Here is a 16,506-nt window from a genome sequence, read left to right on the forward strand (position 1 = left end):
TTACAGATTGTCAAAAAAAATGATGAGTTGTCGGACAAAGTGACATGGTTCCACTAAACAGAATGACGAGGCTGGAAGACAGAGATTGGGTTCCACTAGACAAAGTGATGAGGTTGTTGGACAAAGTGATGAGGTTCACTAGACAAAGTAATTGGATTGCTGGACAAACTGATGAGGTTCTACTAGACAAAGAGATTATATAGTAGGACAAAGTGACAAAGTTGTACTATATCAAGTGAAGGGCTATACTAGACAGAGAGTGACAGGATTGCTGGAAAAAGTGGCAAGATTTCACTAGATAAAGTGAAAGGGGTGGTAGACAAAGTGAAAAGGTTCTACTAGACAAAGTGACGTGATTATTGGACAAAGTAGTGGGTTCCATTAGACAAAGTGACGATGTTCCACTAGATAAAGTGATGGGGTTGCCAGACAAATTTATAATGTTTTGCTTAATAAAATGATGAGTTTTCGAATAAAGTGACTTGGTTCCACTAAACGAAGTAACGATGTTATCGCGCAAAGTGACATGATTTCGCTAGATAAAGTGGCGGCTTATCAAATAAAATGATGGGTTTCAATAAATAAAGTGACGAGTTCATTTGACAAAGTGATAGGGTTTCATTAGACAAAATGATGGGATTCCATTAGATAAACTAATGTGTCTATTTTATATAATCATCATGGTGGCTCCTTTCAGTTTCAAGGGTGGATGTCTCTCTTCCAAATATTTTCTTTAGTATGGCTCACATGAATATCGCCTTAACCTAATTTTTTTAGAATCGGGCCTAAATGATTACACATCTAATTGTCAGAATGAATTTTGCATATACATCATGGTGGGTCCTCAATAAAAATTCAATCCCTCATACTTCTCCAATTGTAAAGAGAGTTTTTTTTATATATATATATATATATATATATATATATATATATAGAGAGAGAGAGAGAGAGAGAGAGAGAGAGAGAGAGTCATGCTCCTCTGCGCACCTACACACGTGCGCACCTTTGCACACGTGTCATGGGTGTCTAATCTGAATGGTCCATGTGATGCGGAATCCCATGAAACCCCATGTGACAAAATTTCACCCTGATCTAAAATTCTGGTGGGCCATAGCAAAGAGAAATGCAAATCAAGGGAGGAAACTATTTTCATTTTTCGTGGCCCATCAAAGTTTTAGATCAAAGTAAAACTTAGTCCTGGAGGGTTTTACAAGGTTCTGCTTCACATGAACGGTTCAGATTTTGGATCCACATCACTTATGATGGGTTCTCAAAAAAGTTCGTATGTAGTACGTACGAACTAGTTCGCAGGTGAGTGTTTTCCTATATACACACACACACACACACACACACACACACACACACACACACACACACACACACACACACACACACACACACGTGACTCTTATTTTTTCGGGGCCCACTGCGATGTTTATGTAATAACCATTATAACCATTGTCTATTAAGTCTCATATCGATATATCTATTTTTATCTCATGCCCTGATGTAAGGGGGCAAAACGGATAAACAGTGTGGATAAAAAAAAAAAAAACAAAAAAAAAAAAAAAAAACCATCACGGTTAGAGGTGGGCATCGAGTTGATTCGAACCGAGTTAGGGCTGACCCGACTCAATTCAGTTATATAAGAGTCGTCGCTTGTCCAACCCTAATCATGTGAAGCCCATAAAGGTTTTTATGTTTAGTAGCACAGTACCAATATCGGTGCTATGTTACTGTGCCATGTGATCCAAGTGTAAAAGAAAGAACCCAACAACTTTGAATCCCCCAACGTGAATGAGACTCATCTAATTATATACATTGAATATCTATGCCATCTATCCATTTTTTGAGCTCATTTTACAGAGTAGGACAAAAAGCAAAGCCTATCCAAATATCTAGTTGACCATACTACAAGAAATTAGATTCATTGATTATTAAAACCTTTTTGTGGGCCACAAATGGTTTTGGATCAAGTTGATGTTTGTGTTTTTCCTTCATCCAAGTTGTGTGACCTTATCAACAATAGATTGGATGACAAATAAACATTACAGTGGACGATGGAGTTTTCAATGGTCGGTATTCAATGAGTATTATTTCTTGTAGTGTGGTTCACCTGAGAGTTGTATCTGCTTTGCCCTTGGTGAGGATCCTACGAACATTACTCATCCGGAGTCGCAGCTAATATCCTTGCTAATCAGGCATGTTTTGTAAATACTTTTTTATCTTATAAAATTACCATGAGATGACATATCCTTATTAAATTTCAGAAAAATAAACAAATAAATTAGAGGCGGATTAGCTACCGACATGTTGATTAGCTAGACTCCCTACTAAAGTGACATCACTAAGTTTTGTGGAGCCCACCATGATGTATGTGTTGTATCCACACCGTCCATCCATTTGGAGAGATTATTTTGCGGCATGATCAAAAGAAAGAGGCAGATCCAAAGTTGGAGTGGACCCCACCACAGAAAACAGTGAGGAGAGTGAGGTCCACCATTGAAACCTTCCTAAGGTCCACCTGATTTATATTTGAGATCCAACCTGTTCATGAGTTAACACAGACATTAAAGAAGGGAAAACACAAATATCAGCTTGATCGAAAACTTTTGTAACCCTTAAAAGTTTTTGATGGTAGGCGTGACTCTTTCCACTATTTTCTGTGGTGGGTCCACTTGAGTATTGGATCTGATTCATTCTCTGGCTCATGTCGTCAAATCAGTCACGGGGAAATGTACGGCAACTAAGGAGGGAAATAATTATTACAATTTACCCGGGTTTTTCCCACTTCCTTGAAAAACAAACAGGCCCCTAATGTTCGTTGGACTATGTCTGTACCGTAATTTTTTTTAAATATTAAAAAAATTTAATGATGTAGCAGTATACTAACGTCGACAAGGACCGATAATAAAGCTGGAATCAGCTGCTCACTGTTTCCACGGAGCAGAGGATCCAAAGCCAATGGAGCGTCGGTGGTTAGGAAATCAACCGTTATATAAAAAAATAAATAATTAAAAGACCTCGTAAGCAAAACGAAAATTATACAATTGTCTTTTCTCCTATTAAATATTTCAATTTGGTACAACTCCGTGGCATCTTCGTCTCCCAATGCATCCATTGATTAACAACGAACGAAAATGACATATCAAGGCAGGGAGGACAATGAAAAATGACGTAACAAGGCAGGGAGGACAAGAGAGCTGCCATTGGATCGTACACACCGCAAGACCTATCACAGCAAATCCATGACATTAGCCGCCTGTTCGGAGCTCGGGACTGGCGGAGGCTATGAAGGTCATGTATCAAGGCAGGGAGAACAATGAAAAATGACGTAACAAGGCAGAGAGGACAAGAGAGCTGCCATTGGATCGTACACACCGCAAGACCTATCACGACAAATCCATGACATTAACCGCCTGTTCGGAGCTCGGGACTGGCGGAGGCTATGAAGGTTACTGAAGGTCCACCGTGATGTATGAATCTTATCTACACCGTTCATCTCTATTTTCATATCACTATAGAATACCGAACCAAAAATAAGGCAGATCTGAGGCTCAAGTGGACCACGCGATTGTAAGCAGCAGTGCTATGGACGCCCACCGTTGAATCCTTCTTAGGCCCACTTTGTCATTTATTTTCCATCCAACCCCTTGATATGGTCATATACACATGGATGAAGTGAGAAAACAAATATCATCTTGATCCAAAACTTTTGTTGTCCCTAAGAAATTTTCAACCGTAGGAATTTAATCCCCACCTCGTGTTCCATTTGAGACTTGGATCTTCGCTAGTTTTGGAATAATATACTAAAATAATATGAAAAAAATGAATAGACTGTGTAGATAAAGTTCATACATCATGGTGGCCCCTCAGCGGCCCTCGGAGCCTCCGCCTGTCCGAGATCCGACCAGCCGGGGGTAGTACCTAATCCGCGCTCCAGGAAGTCAAACCAAAACCTCGATATAAGTAGCTTTGGGAGAACACAAGTAAAATGCACTCGCGAGCATTACACACACAAACGTGTGAAGAGGTAATGGCCATGGGAACGCTACCTCATGCACTGGTCATACCGTACCCAGCTCAAGGCCATGTCATACCCCTCATGGAACTCTCTCACTGCCTGCTCGACCATGGGTTCATGATCACGTTCGTGAACACCGAGTTCAATCATTCCCGAATGGTGGCCTCACTGCAAAAGACGGGTGGTGATAATGAGCGGATACGCCTGGTTGCAATACCAGACGGGCTAGCACCAGGTGAAGACCGGAACGAAGTAGGCAAGTTGTGTGACAGTGCTTTAAGCTTCATGCCCTCTGCCTTAGAAGAGCTGATAGGGAGGATTGACAAGTCCAACGATGGCAACATCACATGCGTCATTGCGGATGCGAGCATGGCATGGGCTTTGGAAGTAGGAAGAAAGATGGGGATCCGAGGAGCCGCTCTTTGGCCCGCATCAGTGGGCCTCTTGGCTCAGATCTTTAACATTCCAAAGCTGATCGAGGACAGTATCATTGATGCCAATGGTAAGACCACAGTTTCAATTTTCCGAGCTCAGCGAGTCAACTCATAACTCAGCTGACTCAACTCGATTATGTTGGATTTCTGGTCAACCTGATGTAAAATTCACTGCCAGCATGCTTTAAAAGAATCAAGCACGCGGAATCAAATGTTCCATGGAGACAAATGCTCCTGTGCTCTCAGAGCATAATGTTATAGTGCTCCTGTTTCATCAGTTCTAGTAGGCAGTTCTACTTTCTATTAAGTCTAGAACACATTTCTAAGGCAATTACACAAGGACCGCGCTAATCCGATGATCCAATCCATCCATGGGTATATCTTATTTTCTATTGCCATCCATTTTCCAATTGATGGATGAGATGGCTTCCGTTGTCTTACAATGGTGTGATTCTTCGTAGAGTCATAAGCAATCCATGGTGGTCTCTAACGGATATATAGATGGATCACACTTGATTAGATATATTTTTGTGTAAATGACTAGACCGTCCATTTTAATGACCATTGATCAAATGGTTCATATTGTCAGATTAGTGTGATGGTTGCATAGTTGACATGAAATATGCGTTGGATCTAGTGAACCGTCCAGATCCATGGATTGGATGTCCAAGTGTCCCAATGCAACTAATTGCAATTAGGGTCACTATAACTTAGTGCTCTGAAAGCACTGGAGCATTCTTCATATATAGATGCTGTGGATTTTATATTGATTACTTATATCTTTTTAATTCGGTATTGAGTTTTAAAGAACACATGTTGTGGGATGTAAAAGTTGATTTCATGAGGCATTAGACTCACTCAATTGTTGAGAGGCTATTATCAGAATTCCTACTTCAAATCTTGAGACTGGCTAACAAAATTCATAAAGCGAAGCGTGCATAATCCAACAATAGTTCTAAACTCGAAAATTGATTGAGTTGACTCAGTTCAATGAGACTTTAAGTTGAGTAGAAAGTCATGGATGTCTAACTCGGTGGAAACACGATGAGACTATTGAGTTTGCTGACTAGCTCAGTTTGCTTGATGCAGCTGGTGAGGATACTCAAACCAAAAAATAACTTTCAAAGAACAATCCTGACCATCTACCAAATGAATTTGCTCCCTGTGAATGCGAACCATTTGCAGAATAGGGATGGACGTGATGAGGTCAATCACTGTCTTCGTCAATGGGATAATTACTCAGAATCCATGGAGCATCTCTGGACTCCTTGCAGATATCCTCCAATCCATGAGAAAAAAATAGGAAAAGAGAAATAAATTCTCATAAATTCAAAATTTGATTAATTAATGATAAAAAATAAAATTACAACCCTTTAAATAGTAATCTTGAATCTAAGAAAAAGTTTCAAAATCAAACTCCACCTCTAACTCTCAAAAAACATGACTTACTATAAATAGTAAACTGGCCATGATTCTTATTGGACTTCATGGATTTTGGCCAAAATTAGTAAGTTCCCTATTTGGCTTAAACACGATATTCTCCTAAAATTTCTTAGCCCTTTTCATGTTGGGCACAACTCCTGAAGTTCAAAGGATCAAGTGTTATAATCGAATTAAAACTTAGTATAAATAGTAAAAATAAAATTAAAAAGGATTTTCAACCATCGGTTTGATGGAATCTCGCAAATCCGGTGTGAGCAACCTGGCATAGCAGGGTTGGTTCCAAATTCATATATGGTACGTCAAATAATTCATTCTAGTTTGCAAGATATGCCAATTTTAAGGTTCTCACAGTCCTAATCACTTATGCCTCCGATTGGGCTTTCTTGGGTCCATCTTGTACATGAAAGTGTCCGTGACGCGCTCTACATCACATATTGTCCAATCATTCAAACGTATTGCTGGCCCTGATGTCCCTGATTTCTGGTCCACTAGAGGCATTGGGCTAGTTTCCAAGAACGAAATTTTATGTTGCATTTCATAGTAAAAGACCATCTAATAATCACATTAGAATCCCTAATTAACGAATGATATTAGTGACTGGACATCTTTTGCAGGTTATCCATCCAAACATCAGATGATCAAGCTCTCTCCGACAATGCCCATGATGAACACCGAACACTTATCTTGGCTCTGCATCAATGACAACAACGTGCAGCAGTCCCTCTTCCGATATGCAAACCATATCAACCGAGCTCTCGAATCTGCTGACTGGCTTCTTTGCAACTCATTCCATGAGATTGAACAATCTGCATTTGAATTGGTTCCAAACATCCTGCCAATTGGCCCGCTTCTGGCAGGAAGACGACTTGGACGGCTCGAAGGGAACTTTTGGCGGGAGGACTCCACTTGCCTGAGCTGGCTTGATAAACAACCCGCCTGTTCAGTTATTTATGTGGCCTTCGGCAGCTTCACTGTCTTCGACCAATGTCAGTTCCAAGAGCTAGCACTTGGGCTCGAACTTTCTGGCCATCCATTCCTGTGGGTAGTGCGACCGGACCTCATGGATGGATCATCGGACGCCTACCCAGATGGTTTCAAAGAAAGAGTGGTAGACCGCAGTCTGATTGTAGGCTGGTCACCTCAACAAAAGGTGTTGGCCCACCCTTCAATTGGCTGCTTCTTGAGCCACTGTGGTTGGAACTCGACCATGGAGGGGTTGAGCAATGGAGTTCCTTTCCTCTGCTGGCCTTACTTTACTGACCAATTCCTTAACAAGGCATACATTTCAGATGTTTGGAAGGTTGGCTTAGGATTCATACCAGATGGAAACGGGATCATACCAAGAGAAGAGATAAAGGGAAAACTGGATGAATTGCTTGGTGATGATGGTATAAGAGCAAGATCATCGGAGCTCAAGGAAATGGCTAGAAAGCAGGTCGGCGAAGGAGGATCGTCTTTGAAGAATTTCAACAGTTTCATTGAAGCAATGAAGTTAGAGAAGGGATGGGTTTATTAGCATGAAGACTTATGAAGAGGTGACTTACAGCACACGTGCCATAGATAACTCATAAGTCTGGCTATATGTTTATTTTCAGGCCCCTACATATTTGCAATGGCCCACCTGATGAATGTCCTGGATTTTCCATATATATCCAACATCCAATTCTATCATTGACCTAATGCATGAATCTGCTTTATATTTTCACGCCCCTGCATATTTACAATGGCCCACCTGATGAATATCTTGGATTTTGCACATATATGCAACATCCATTCTATCATTGTCTTGCTACTATGAATATCCTTACCTTCTTGTCCTTTTTTGTTGTTTTCGGCTATACTTCACAAGAGGATATTAGATGTTCTAATCGTGGAAAAGATACTATTGATGCAGTGATAGACATGATGAGGTCGATCACCCTTTTCCACAAGGGGATAACTACTCCGAATCCAGGAGCTTTTCTAGACTCCTCACCGAGATGCCTCGAATACAGGAGGAAAAATAAGAAAATAGAAATAAATTCAAAAAATTCAAAAATTAATTGATTCATGATAAAAGCAAATTTACAACCCTTTATACTCTTAATTTTTCTAAGAATTTTTCATATTGGACTAAACTTCTAAAGCTTGAAGGATGAAGAGTTATAATCAAACTAAAACTTACTATAAATAGTAAAAACAAAAATAAAATGGATTTTCGACCATCGATTTGATGGAATCTCGCGAATTCGGCGTGGACAACCCAACATAGTAGGTTGAGTTGCTAAAGTAGCTTCTCCCACTATGCCAAAACATCGAAAAAAGGATAGTTGAAATCCGTCTCAAAAGACCATAAAGGACGATCTTAGACCGTCGCAAGGGCCGTCATATTTTGCAGCGTCGTATTAGGATGGCCATAAACCATCTCTAAAGAAGGATGGTCATGGACCGTCTCTAAAGGTAGACAGTAGACGTCTCTCATGAAGCTTAAAAGGACAGTCCTAGACCGTCCGTGAAAAGGACGGTCCATGACCGTCAGTAAAAAAATACTTAGGCAATCTCTGATGAACCATAAAACGACGGTCATGGACCGTCCTTCAAAAGGACTTCTATGAACCGTCTCTTATGAACCTAAAAAGGACGGTCATGGACCGTCTTTCAAAAGGACTGCTATGAACTGTCTCTTATGAAGCCTTAAAAGGACGATCATGGACCGTCCTTAAAAAGGACTGTTATGAACCGTCTCTTATGACCCTGAAAAGGATGGTCTTCGACCGTCTCATATTTAAATATACACCCGTTACACCTGTTGCAATTCTTCCTAATATACAGCTATTATATAATATTTTTCATCATATTCACATTCACATCCATCTAAACCCAAACTACGTAAATCCATCCAAACATAAACTACATCCATCCAAACACAAACAATATACACCTGTTACAATATTGTATTCGTCCTGATATACACCTGTTACAACATTGTATTCTTACGTAAATCCATCCAAACATAAACTACATCTATCCAAACATAAACTACATCCATCTAAATCCAAACTACGTAAATCCATCGAAACATAAACTACATTCATCCAAACATAAACTACATCCATCTAAACACAAACAATCTTATCCATATTACATTCATCCACACATAAATACATATAAGCTTAACATCATAAATAAAAAAAGAAAATCAGCAACAATTTTCTTTTTGTCTTTCATCTAATAAAAAATATTCAACTAATAAAACATTATAATTCAGGATCATGAAGAATTGTAGAAACTTCACTCACTTTTTTTTTCTTCCAAAAAAGTGGGCACACTTTTTTAAAATAAAACTGTTCATTAAAATAAAACTAATGCAAGCAAATAATGTAAAAAAGTATTTCAATTCAAGTTAATAGAAAAAACAACAAAAATTAAAGCTTTGTAAAAAGGGGCATGTGTTAAAAGGGATACATTCTTGTTTGTTGCCATGTGATTGGGCTACATTATTACAACAATCGGGTTCGGGTTTGGGATCGGGTTTAGGTTTGGGTTTTCAAGTTTAGGTTTAGGTTTAGGTTAGGGAATTGAGATTAGGATTAGGTGTAGGTCTAGGTTTAGAGATTTGAGAATACATTAAGGTTTTAGGTTTAGGTTTAGGTTATAGGTTATAGGTTTAGGTTTAGGTTTTAGGTTTAGGTTATAGGTTAAGGTTTAGGTTATAGGTTTTGGTTTAGGTTTAGGTTAAGGTTTAGGTTTAGGTTATAGGTTTAGGTTAAGGTTTAGGTTAGGTTATAGGTTATAGTATGTAGGTTATAACTTTAGGGAATTGATAATAGGTTAAGGTTTAGGTTTAGGAAATCAGATTCGGGTTCAGGATCGGGTTTAGGTTTAGGTTTTCAAGTTTAGGTTAGGGAGTTGAGATTAGGATTAGGTGTAGGTTTAGGTTTAAGGATTTGTGAATGGATTTAGGTTTTAGGTTTACTTTTAGGTTTTAGGCATAGGTTTAGATTATAGGTTTAGGTTACAAGTGTAGGTTATAGGTTTAGGTTAGGTTATAGGTTAAGGTTTAGGGAATTGAGAATAGGTTAAGATTTAGGTTTAGGAAATCGGGTTCAGGTTCGGGATCAGGTTTAGGTTTGGGTTTTCAAGTTTAGGTTTAGGTTTAAGTTAGGGAGTTAAAATTAGGATTATGTGTAGGTTTAGGTTTAGGTTTAGGGATTTGATAATACATTTAGATTTTAGGTTTAGGTTTAGGTTTTAGGTTTTAGGTTAAGGTTTAGGTTTTAGATTTAGGTTAAGGTTAGGTTATAGGTTATAAGTTTAGGTTATAGGTTATAGGTTAAGGTTTTAGGTCATAGATATTAGTTTAGGTTAAGGTTATAGGTTTAGGTTTAGGTTTAGGTTATAAGCTATAGGTTTAGGGAATTGAGAATAGGTTAAGGTTTAGGTTTAGGTTTAGGAAATCGGGTTTGGGTTTAGGTTTGGGTTTTCAAGTTTAGGTTTAGGTTTAAATTAGTGAGTTGAGATTAGGATTAGGTATAGGTTTAGGTTTAGAGATTTGAGAATACATTTAGGTTTTAGGTTAAGGTTTAAGTTTTAGGTTACAGGTTAAGGTTAAGGTTTTGATTTTGGGTTTAGGTTAAGGTTAGGTTATAGGTTATAAGTTTAGGTTATAGGTTATAGGTTAAGGTTTTAGGTCATAGGTTTTGGTTTAGGTTAAGGTTATAGGTTAAGGTTAAGATTTAGGTTTAGGTTTAGGTTTAGGTTATAAGCTATAGGTTTAGGGATTTGAGAATAGGTTAAGGTTTAGTTTTAGGAAATCGGGTTCGGGTTCGGGATCGTGTTTAGGTTTGGGTTTTCAAGTTTAGGTTTAGGTTTAGGTTAGGGAGTTGAGATTAGGATTAGGTGTAGGTTTAGGTTTAGGGATTTGAGAATACATTTAGGTTTTAGGTTTAGGTTTAGGTTTTAGGTTATAGGTTAAGGTTTAGGTTTTAGGTTTAGGTTAAGGTTAGGTTATAGGTTATAAGTTTAGGTTATATGTAGGTCAAGGTAGGTCATAGGTTTTGGTTTAGGTTAAGGTTATAGGTTTAGGTTTAGGTTTAGGTTAAGGTTTAGGTTTAAGTTATAAGCTATAGGTTTAGGGAATTGAGAATAAGTTAAGGTTTAGGTTTAGGAAATCGGGTTCGGGTTTAGGTTTGGGTTTTCAAGTTCAGGTTTAGGTTTAGGTTAGGGAGTTGAGATTAGGATTAGGTGTAGGTTTAGGTTTGGGGATTTGAGAATAAATTTAGGTTTTAGGTTTAGGTTTTTTAGGTTATTGGTTAAGGTTTAGGTTAAGATTAGGTTATAGGTTATAAGTTTAGGTTATAGGTTAATGTGTTAGGTCATAGGTTTTGGTTTAGGTTTAGGTTTAGGTTATAAGATATAGGTTTAGGGAATTGAGAATAGGTTAAGGTTTAAGTTTAGGAAATCAGGTTTGGGTTCGGGATTGGGTTTGGGTTTGGGTTTCCAAGTTTAGGTTTAGGTTTAGGTTAGGGAGTTGAGATTAAGATTAGGTGTAGGTTTAGGTTTAGGGATTTGAGAATACATTTAGGTTATAGGTTATAGGTTTAGGTTTAGGTTTAGGTCTAGGCTAAGGTTTAAGTTTAGGTTATAAGCTATAGGTTTAGGGAATTGAGAATAGGTTAAGGTTTAGGTTTAGAAAATTGGGTTCGGGGTTCAGGATCGGGTTTAGGTTTGGGTTTTCAAGTTTAGGTTTAGGTTTAGGTTAGCGAGTTGAGATTAGGATTAGGTGTAGGTTTAGGTTTAGGTATTTGAGAATACTTTTAGGTTTTAGGTTTAGGTTATAGGTTTTAGGTTATAGGTTATAGGTTTTAGGTTTAGGTTTAGGTTTAGGTTATGAGCTATAGGTTTAGGAAATTAAGAATAGGTTAAGGTTTAGGTTTAGAAAATTGGGGTCGGGTTCAGGATCGGGTTTAGGTTTGGGTTTTCAAGTTTAAGTTTAGGTTTAGGTTAGGGAGTTGAGATTAGGATTAGGTGTAGGTTTAGGTTTAGGTATTTGAGAATACATTTATATTTTAGGTTTAGGTTTAGGTTATAGGTTATAGGTTTAGGTTTAGGTTTAGGTTGTAAGCTATAGGTTTAGGAATTGAGAATAGGTCAAGGTTTAGGTTTAGGAAATCTAGTTTGGGTTCGGGATTGGGTTTAGGTTCGGATTTTCAAGTTCAAGTTTAGGTTTAGGTTAGGGAGTTGAGATTAGGATTAGGTGTAGGTTTAGGTTTAGGGATTTAAGAATACATTTAGGTTTTAGGTTTAGGTTTAGGTTTTAGGTTATAGGTTAAGGTTTAGGTTTTAGGTTATAGGTTATAAGTTTAAGTTATATGTTATAGGTTAAGGTTTTAAGGTCATAGGTTTTGGTTTAGGTTTAGGTTATAGGTTTAGGTTTATGTTTAGGTTAAGGTTTAGGTTTAGGTTATAAGCTATAGGTTTAGGGAATTGTGAATAGGTTAGGATTTAGGTTTAGGAAATTGGGTTTGGGTTCAGGATCGGGTTTAGGTTTGGGTTTTCAAGTTTAGGTTTAGGTTTAGGTTAGGGAGTTGAGATTAGGATTAGGTGTACGTTTAAGTTTAGGGATTTGAGAATACGTTAAGGTTTAGGTTTAGAAAATTGGGTTTGAGATCGGGTTTACGTTTGGGTTTTAGATTTAGGTTTAGGTTTAGGTTATAGGTTTAGGTTATAGGTTATAAGTGTAGTTTTAGGTTTAGGTTTTAGGTGTAAGTTATAGGTTTAGGTTTAGGTTAAGGTTTAGGTTTAGGTTATAAGTTTTGGGATTTGAGAATAGGTTTAGGTTATAAGAATAGGTTTAGGTTATAAGTATAGGTTTAGGTTTAGGTTTTATGTTTAGGTTAAGGTTATAGGTTTAGGTTTCGGTTGAGGTTAGGTTATAGGTCAAGGTTTAGGGAATTGAGTTTAGGTTATAGGTTATAGGTTTAGGTTTAAGTTATAGATTTAGGGATTTGAGAATAGGTTTAGGTTATAGGTTAAGGTTATAGGTTTAGGTTTAGGTTAGGTTATAGGTTTTTGGTTAAGGTTAAGGTTTAGGTTATAGTTATAGGTTTTGGGATTTGAAAATAGGTTTAGGTTATAAGTATAGGTTTAGGTTAGGTTATAGGTTAAGGTTTAGGGAATTGAGTTTAGGTTATAGGTTATAGGTTATAGGTTTAGGTTAAGGTTTAGGTTATAGGCTTTGGGATTTGAGAATAGGTTTAGGTTACAAGTATAGGTTTAGGTTAGGTTGTAGGTTAAAGTTTAGGAAATTGAGTTTAGGTTATAGGTTTAGGTTATAGGTTATAGGTTATAGGTTTAGGTTAAGGTTTAGGTTGTAGTTATAGGTTTTGGGATTTAAGAATAGGTTTAGGTTATAGGTTAAGGGTGTGGTCCCTATAAATACAGATATAAACACGACCTGCTCTAACTAGGCCCTTCCAATGCTGTCCATAGGAAATGGACAGCTTCATCATAGTCATAACAGTGGTTCCCACCTTCCAAGGACCCCCACTCAACGTCTAGATAGCTCCAACGCACATCTGGGTCTGCTCCATTAATTTCAAGCAAATACATAAACACAACCTATCCAAATGGCCAGGCCCCTGCAATGCTGTCCACGGGAAATGGACAACTTCATCATGGTCATAACAGTGGTTCCCACCTTCCAGGGACCCCCGCTCATCCGGATAGCTCCGACGCACATCCTGGTCTGCTCCATTAATTTTGAAAAAATACATAAACACGGCCTGTCCAAATGGCCAGGCCCCTCCAATGGTCATAACAGCTGTTCCCACCTTCCAGGGAACCCCGCTCAACATCCGGATAACTCCGACGCACATCCGGATACATAAATGGTACAGTTTCAAAGAACATTATTAGCAATGTTTCATATGCATACCTCCCTTACAAAGTTCTTCAGTTGATCCTCATGAAAGTCCTGATCTGTAAGAACCTTAACAACAACATCCTGCATTCCATGATTGAATAAATAAGAAGATGCATCACCTTTACTTTTAAGTCAAACAAAAATGGGACAGAGAACCATGTAAGAAACACGAAGAAGAATATGGATTTCTTTGAATATGATAGAGAGATTGGTCCAGAAACTGAACCACAAATTACTCTCATCAAGTTAGTTATCAGAATAACATTTCCAGAGAAGTTCCCTGCATTAAACACTTGCCTATGTAATTCAATCGTCTTCAGTAAAATCAAATTACTATCTTAAAAAAATGCACGCCACGCATGCAAAACGTCATTTTCAAACCAAACTACACTTGCCATTTTCAAATCTCACGTGGCCACTTCATTTCCCCACTATCTCCCTCGATTTCCCCACTCTCACCTCTCCATCTCTCTCTCTTGAAGCAAAAAAGAAGAAGACGAAAAAAAAGAACTCTTTTATGTTTTTTCAATCCATCTTCCATTTTGTTCTTAATAAGAAAATTCATATTTACTCATATTCCTATTTTTCTATTTTTCAAAAGAATGAGTTCGAACTTCGAAAGCGTCAACTCCAACACTCGTACTTTGAGCCCAAACCCTAACCAAGGACTCCAAAATTACCAAACTGCCACTGTGCAGGAACCCCTCAAATCTAGAAAAATCTAATGACTTGCAGTTAACTATTGCATAGTATATGAAATGGGAAGCAAATAGTGAACCAAAATGTCCATGCTTATGCAGTAAACCAAAAAGATAAATTGAAAACTTTCCAATAGTGTGCATTTTACCTGGGGAAGGCCTCCCATATTTGTATTGTTGGTTACTCATCCCTTTGTCCACAAGTCACAATCGACCAACAATTTCTATCGCTACCTGTACTCTGAAACCAACACAAATATAACTGGGAAACAATATAAGGAATAAGAAAAAATGAATTTACCTGTACACATCATTAAATGTTTCCCTATAAGGAGGTGATATTATATCTTTGATATCCACAACCTGTATGACAGAGAAAAATGCAACCGATACAGTCTGTTACAATTCAAATGAAAAAAAAGATTTGTGGCTGCACCGATATTCTAGTACATTACGAATGGCTGCCTACGTACCCAAAAAGTCAAATTGGGATCAAGCCACTACGTAGTTCTTTTTAATTAACCAAGTTACTAAAGGTTATAAATTTCATATTTAATAAAGTATCATTGAACGTTGTCTCAAATCGTTTCTGGTTAGTGCATTTAAAAAAATTTAAATACACAATCAATGTATATTCTTGTTATATCTCATATTGCAACAAGAGATAACGTTCTGTCAATACTTCAGTTACATTTGAAATTAAAATCATTTAGTGACTTGGTTAATAAAAAACAAATGACAACAAGCCATAATTAATAAAAAGGATGCTAAAGATTAAATAAATAAATAAGGCAACTTGATCAAAAAAGGATTTCAGTGAATAATCAAGTTTTCATCATACAAAATGTCCTAGAGTGCAAAAAGTTAAACCAAACTACTGAATATTCTGTTTCCTATGACGTGAGGTACTCAGTTCACTCTCTACCCATGATTTTTCCTATACATCTTCATCTTCTTCATTTAAATCATCGATTAATGAAAGTGCTGAAGAACTTACATTCCTTCTGTCCTCAAACTCAAGTGGATCTTCAAATGCATATGCATCTTTCGTCAATCTCTTAGGAGCATCTAGTACAACATGCTAGTCATCTCTAGTTGGATCCTTACAGTAGAAGACCTGAGCTGCCTGAGATGCAAGAATAAACGACTCATCGTCTTCCTTTAAGTTCTGTCTAAACCTTTCTAGATTGACAAATATCAAATTTGTTTCGGGATTTATGGAACATCCATTCAATTTATCTTCAATATGCACCCAATCACAGTAGAAGAGTGCTACTCTGAAGTCGAAGTAGTTCAATTCAAAAATTTTTCTAATGATGCCATAATAAGTGACTTCTTCTTCTATTGGATTCCTATCCCTGGTGCTTGCCCTGAAGCTAGTTAGTGCTTTCATTGAGACTCCACTGTTCTGTGTTATTCTTTTCATTTCAGAATTCACAGTGCTAAAAACATATCCATTTACTAAGGAAGTATTATATGATATGCATTTGAAGTTAGGACCATCAACAATTCTCTTAAATTGAGACATTTCTTGATTTTGTAGTTAATGTCTTAACTAAGGAATGTATTCCATTGGTTTTCCTGCTGACAGATTACCCTTTCAATTTTGTCCCATACGTGTTTGGCCCTGGATGTCTGTTTGGTACTTCCTAAAAATTTCAAATCATAGCAATTAATTATATATATAACAATGTTTATTACCATAAGCCATTTAAAAATATAAAAAAAGAATAATATACTTCATTAACTTACTCCTCTCATTGATGATTTTCAACGTGATGTTGCAAATCTCATCTGCGTACTTGTTGGTATTGCACTGTAGTAAGATCATAAACTTTTCCTTTCTTATCATTTTGGGAATCACCAGCATTTTCATCATCATTGAATATTTTTAGTCCTTGCTTATGACCTCCTATTGTATTATTAAGATAGTATTCCTTGCCATACATCATAGATTCCTCTATAATGTAGCGTTTCACAATACAGTCCTCTGGGTAAGCTTGA

At 37.4% G+C, this 16,506-nt stretch overlaps 1 protein-coding gene across 1 annotated transcript; it reads left to right on the forward strand.

Moving 5' to 3' along the window:
* The first annotated feature begins 4,018 nt into the window (after positions 1-4,018).
* Positions 4,019-7,722, forward strand: LOC131218429 (UDP-glycosyltransferase 83A1-like). The gene is made up of 2 exons (XM_058213004.1): positions 4,019-4,526; positions 6,516-7,722. Exons 1-2 carry the CDS (start codon positions 4,037-4,039, stop codon positions 7,415-7,417), a joined length of 1,392 nt encoding a protein of 463 aa, XP_058068987.1. The 5' UTR covers positions 4,019-4,036; the 3' UTR covers positions 7,418-7,722.
* Positions 7,723-16,506: the final 8,784 nt, after the last annotated feature.

The sequence above is a fragment of the Magnolia sinica genome, chromosome 11, assembly GCF_029962835.1.
Source record: "Magnolia sinica isolate HGM2019 chromosome 11, MsV1, whole genome shotgun sequence".
Lineage (NCBI taxonomy): Eukaryota > Viridiplantae > Streptophyta > Magnoliopsida > Magnoliales > Magnoliaceae > Magnolia > Magnolia sinica.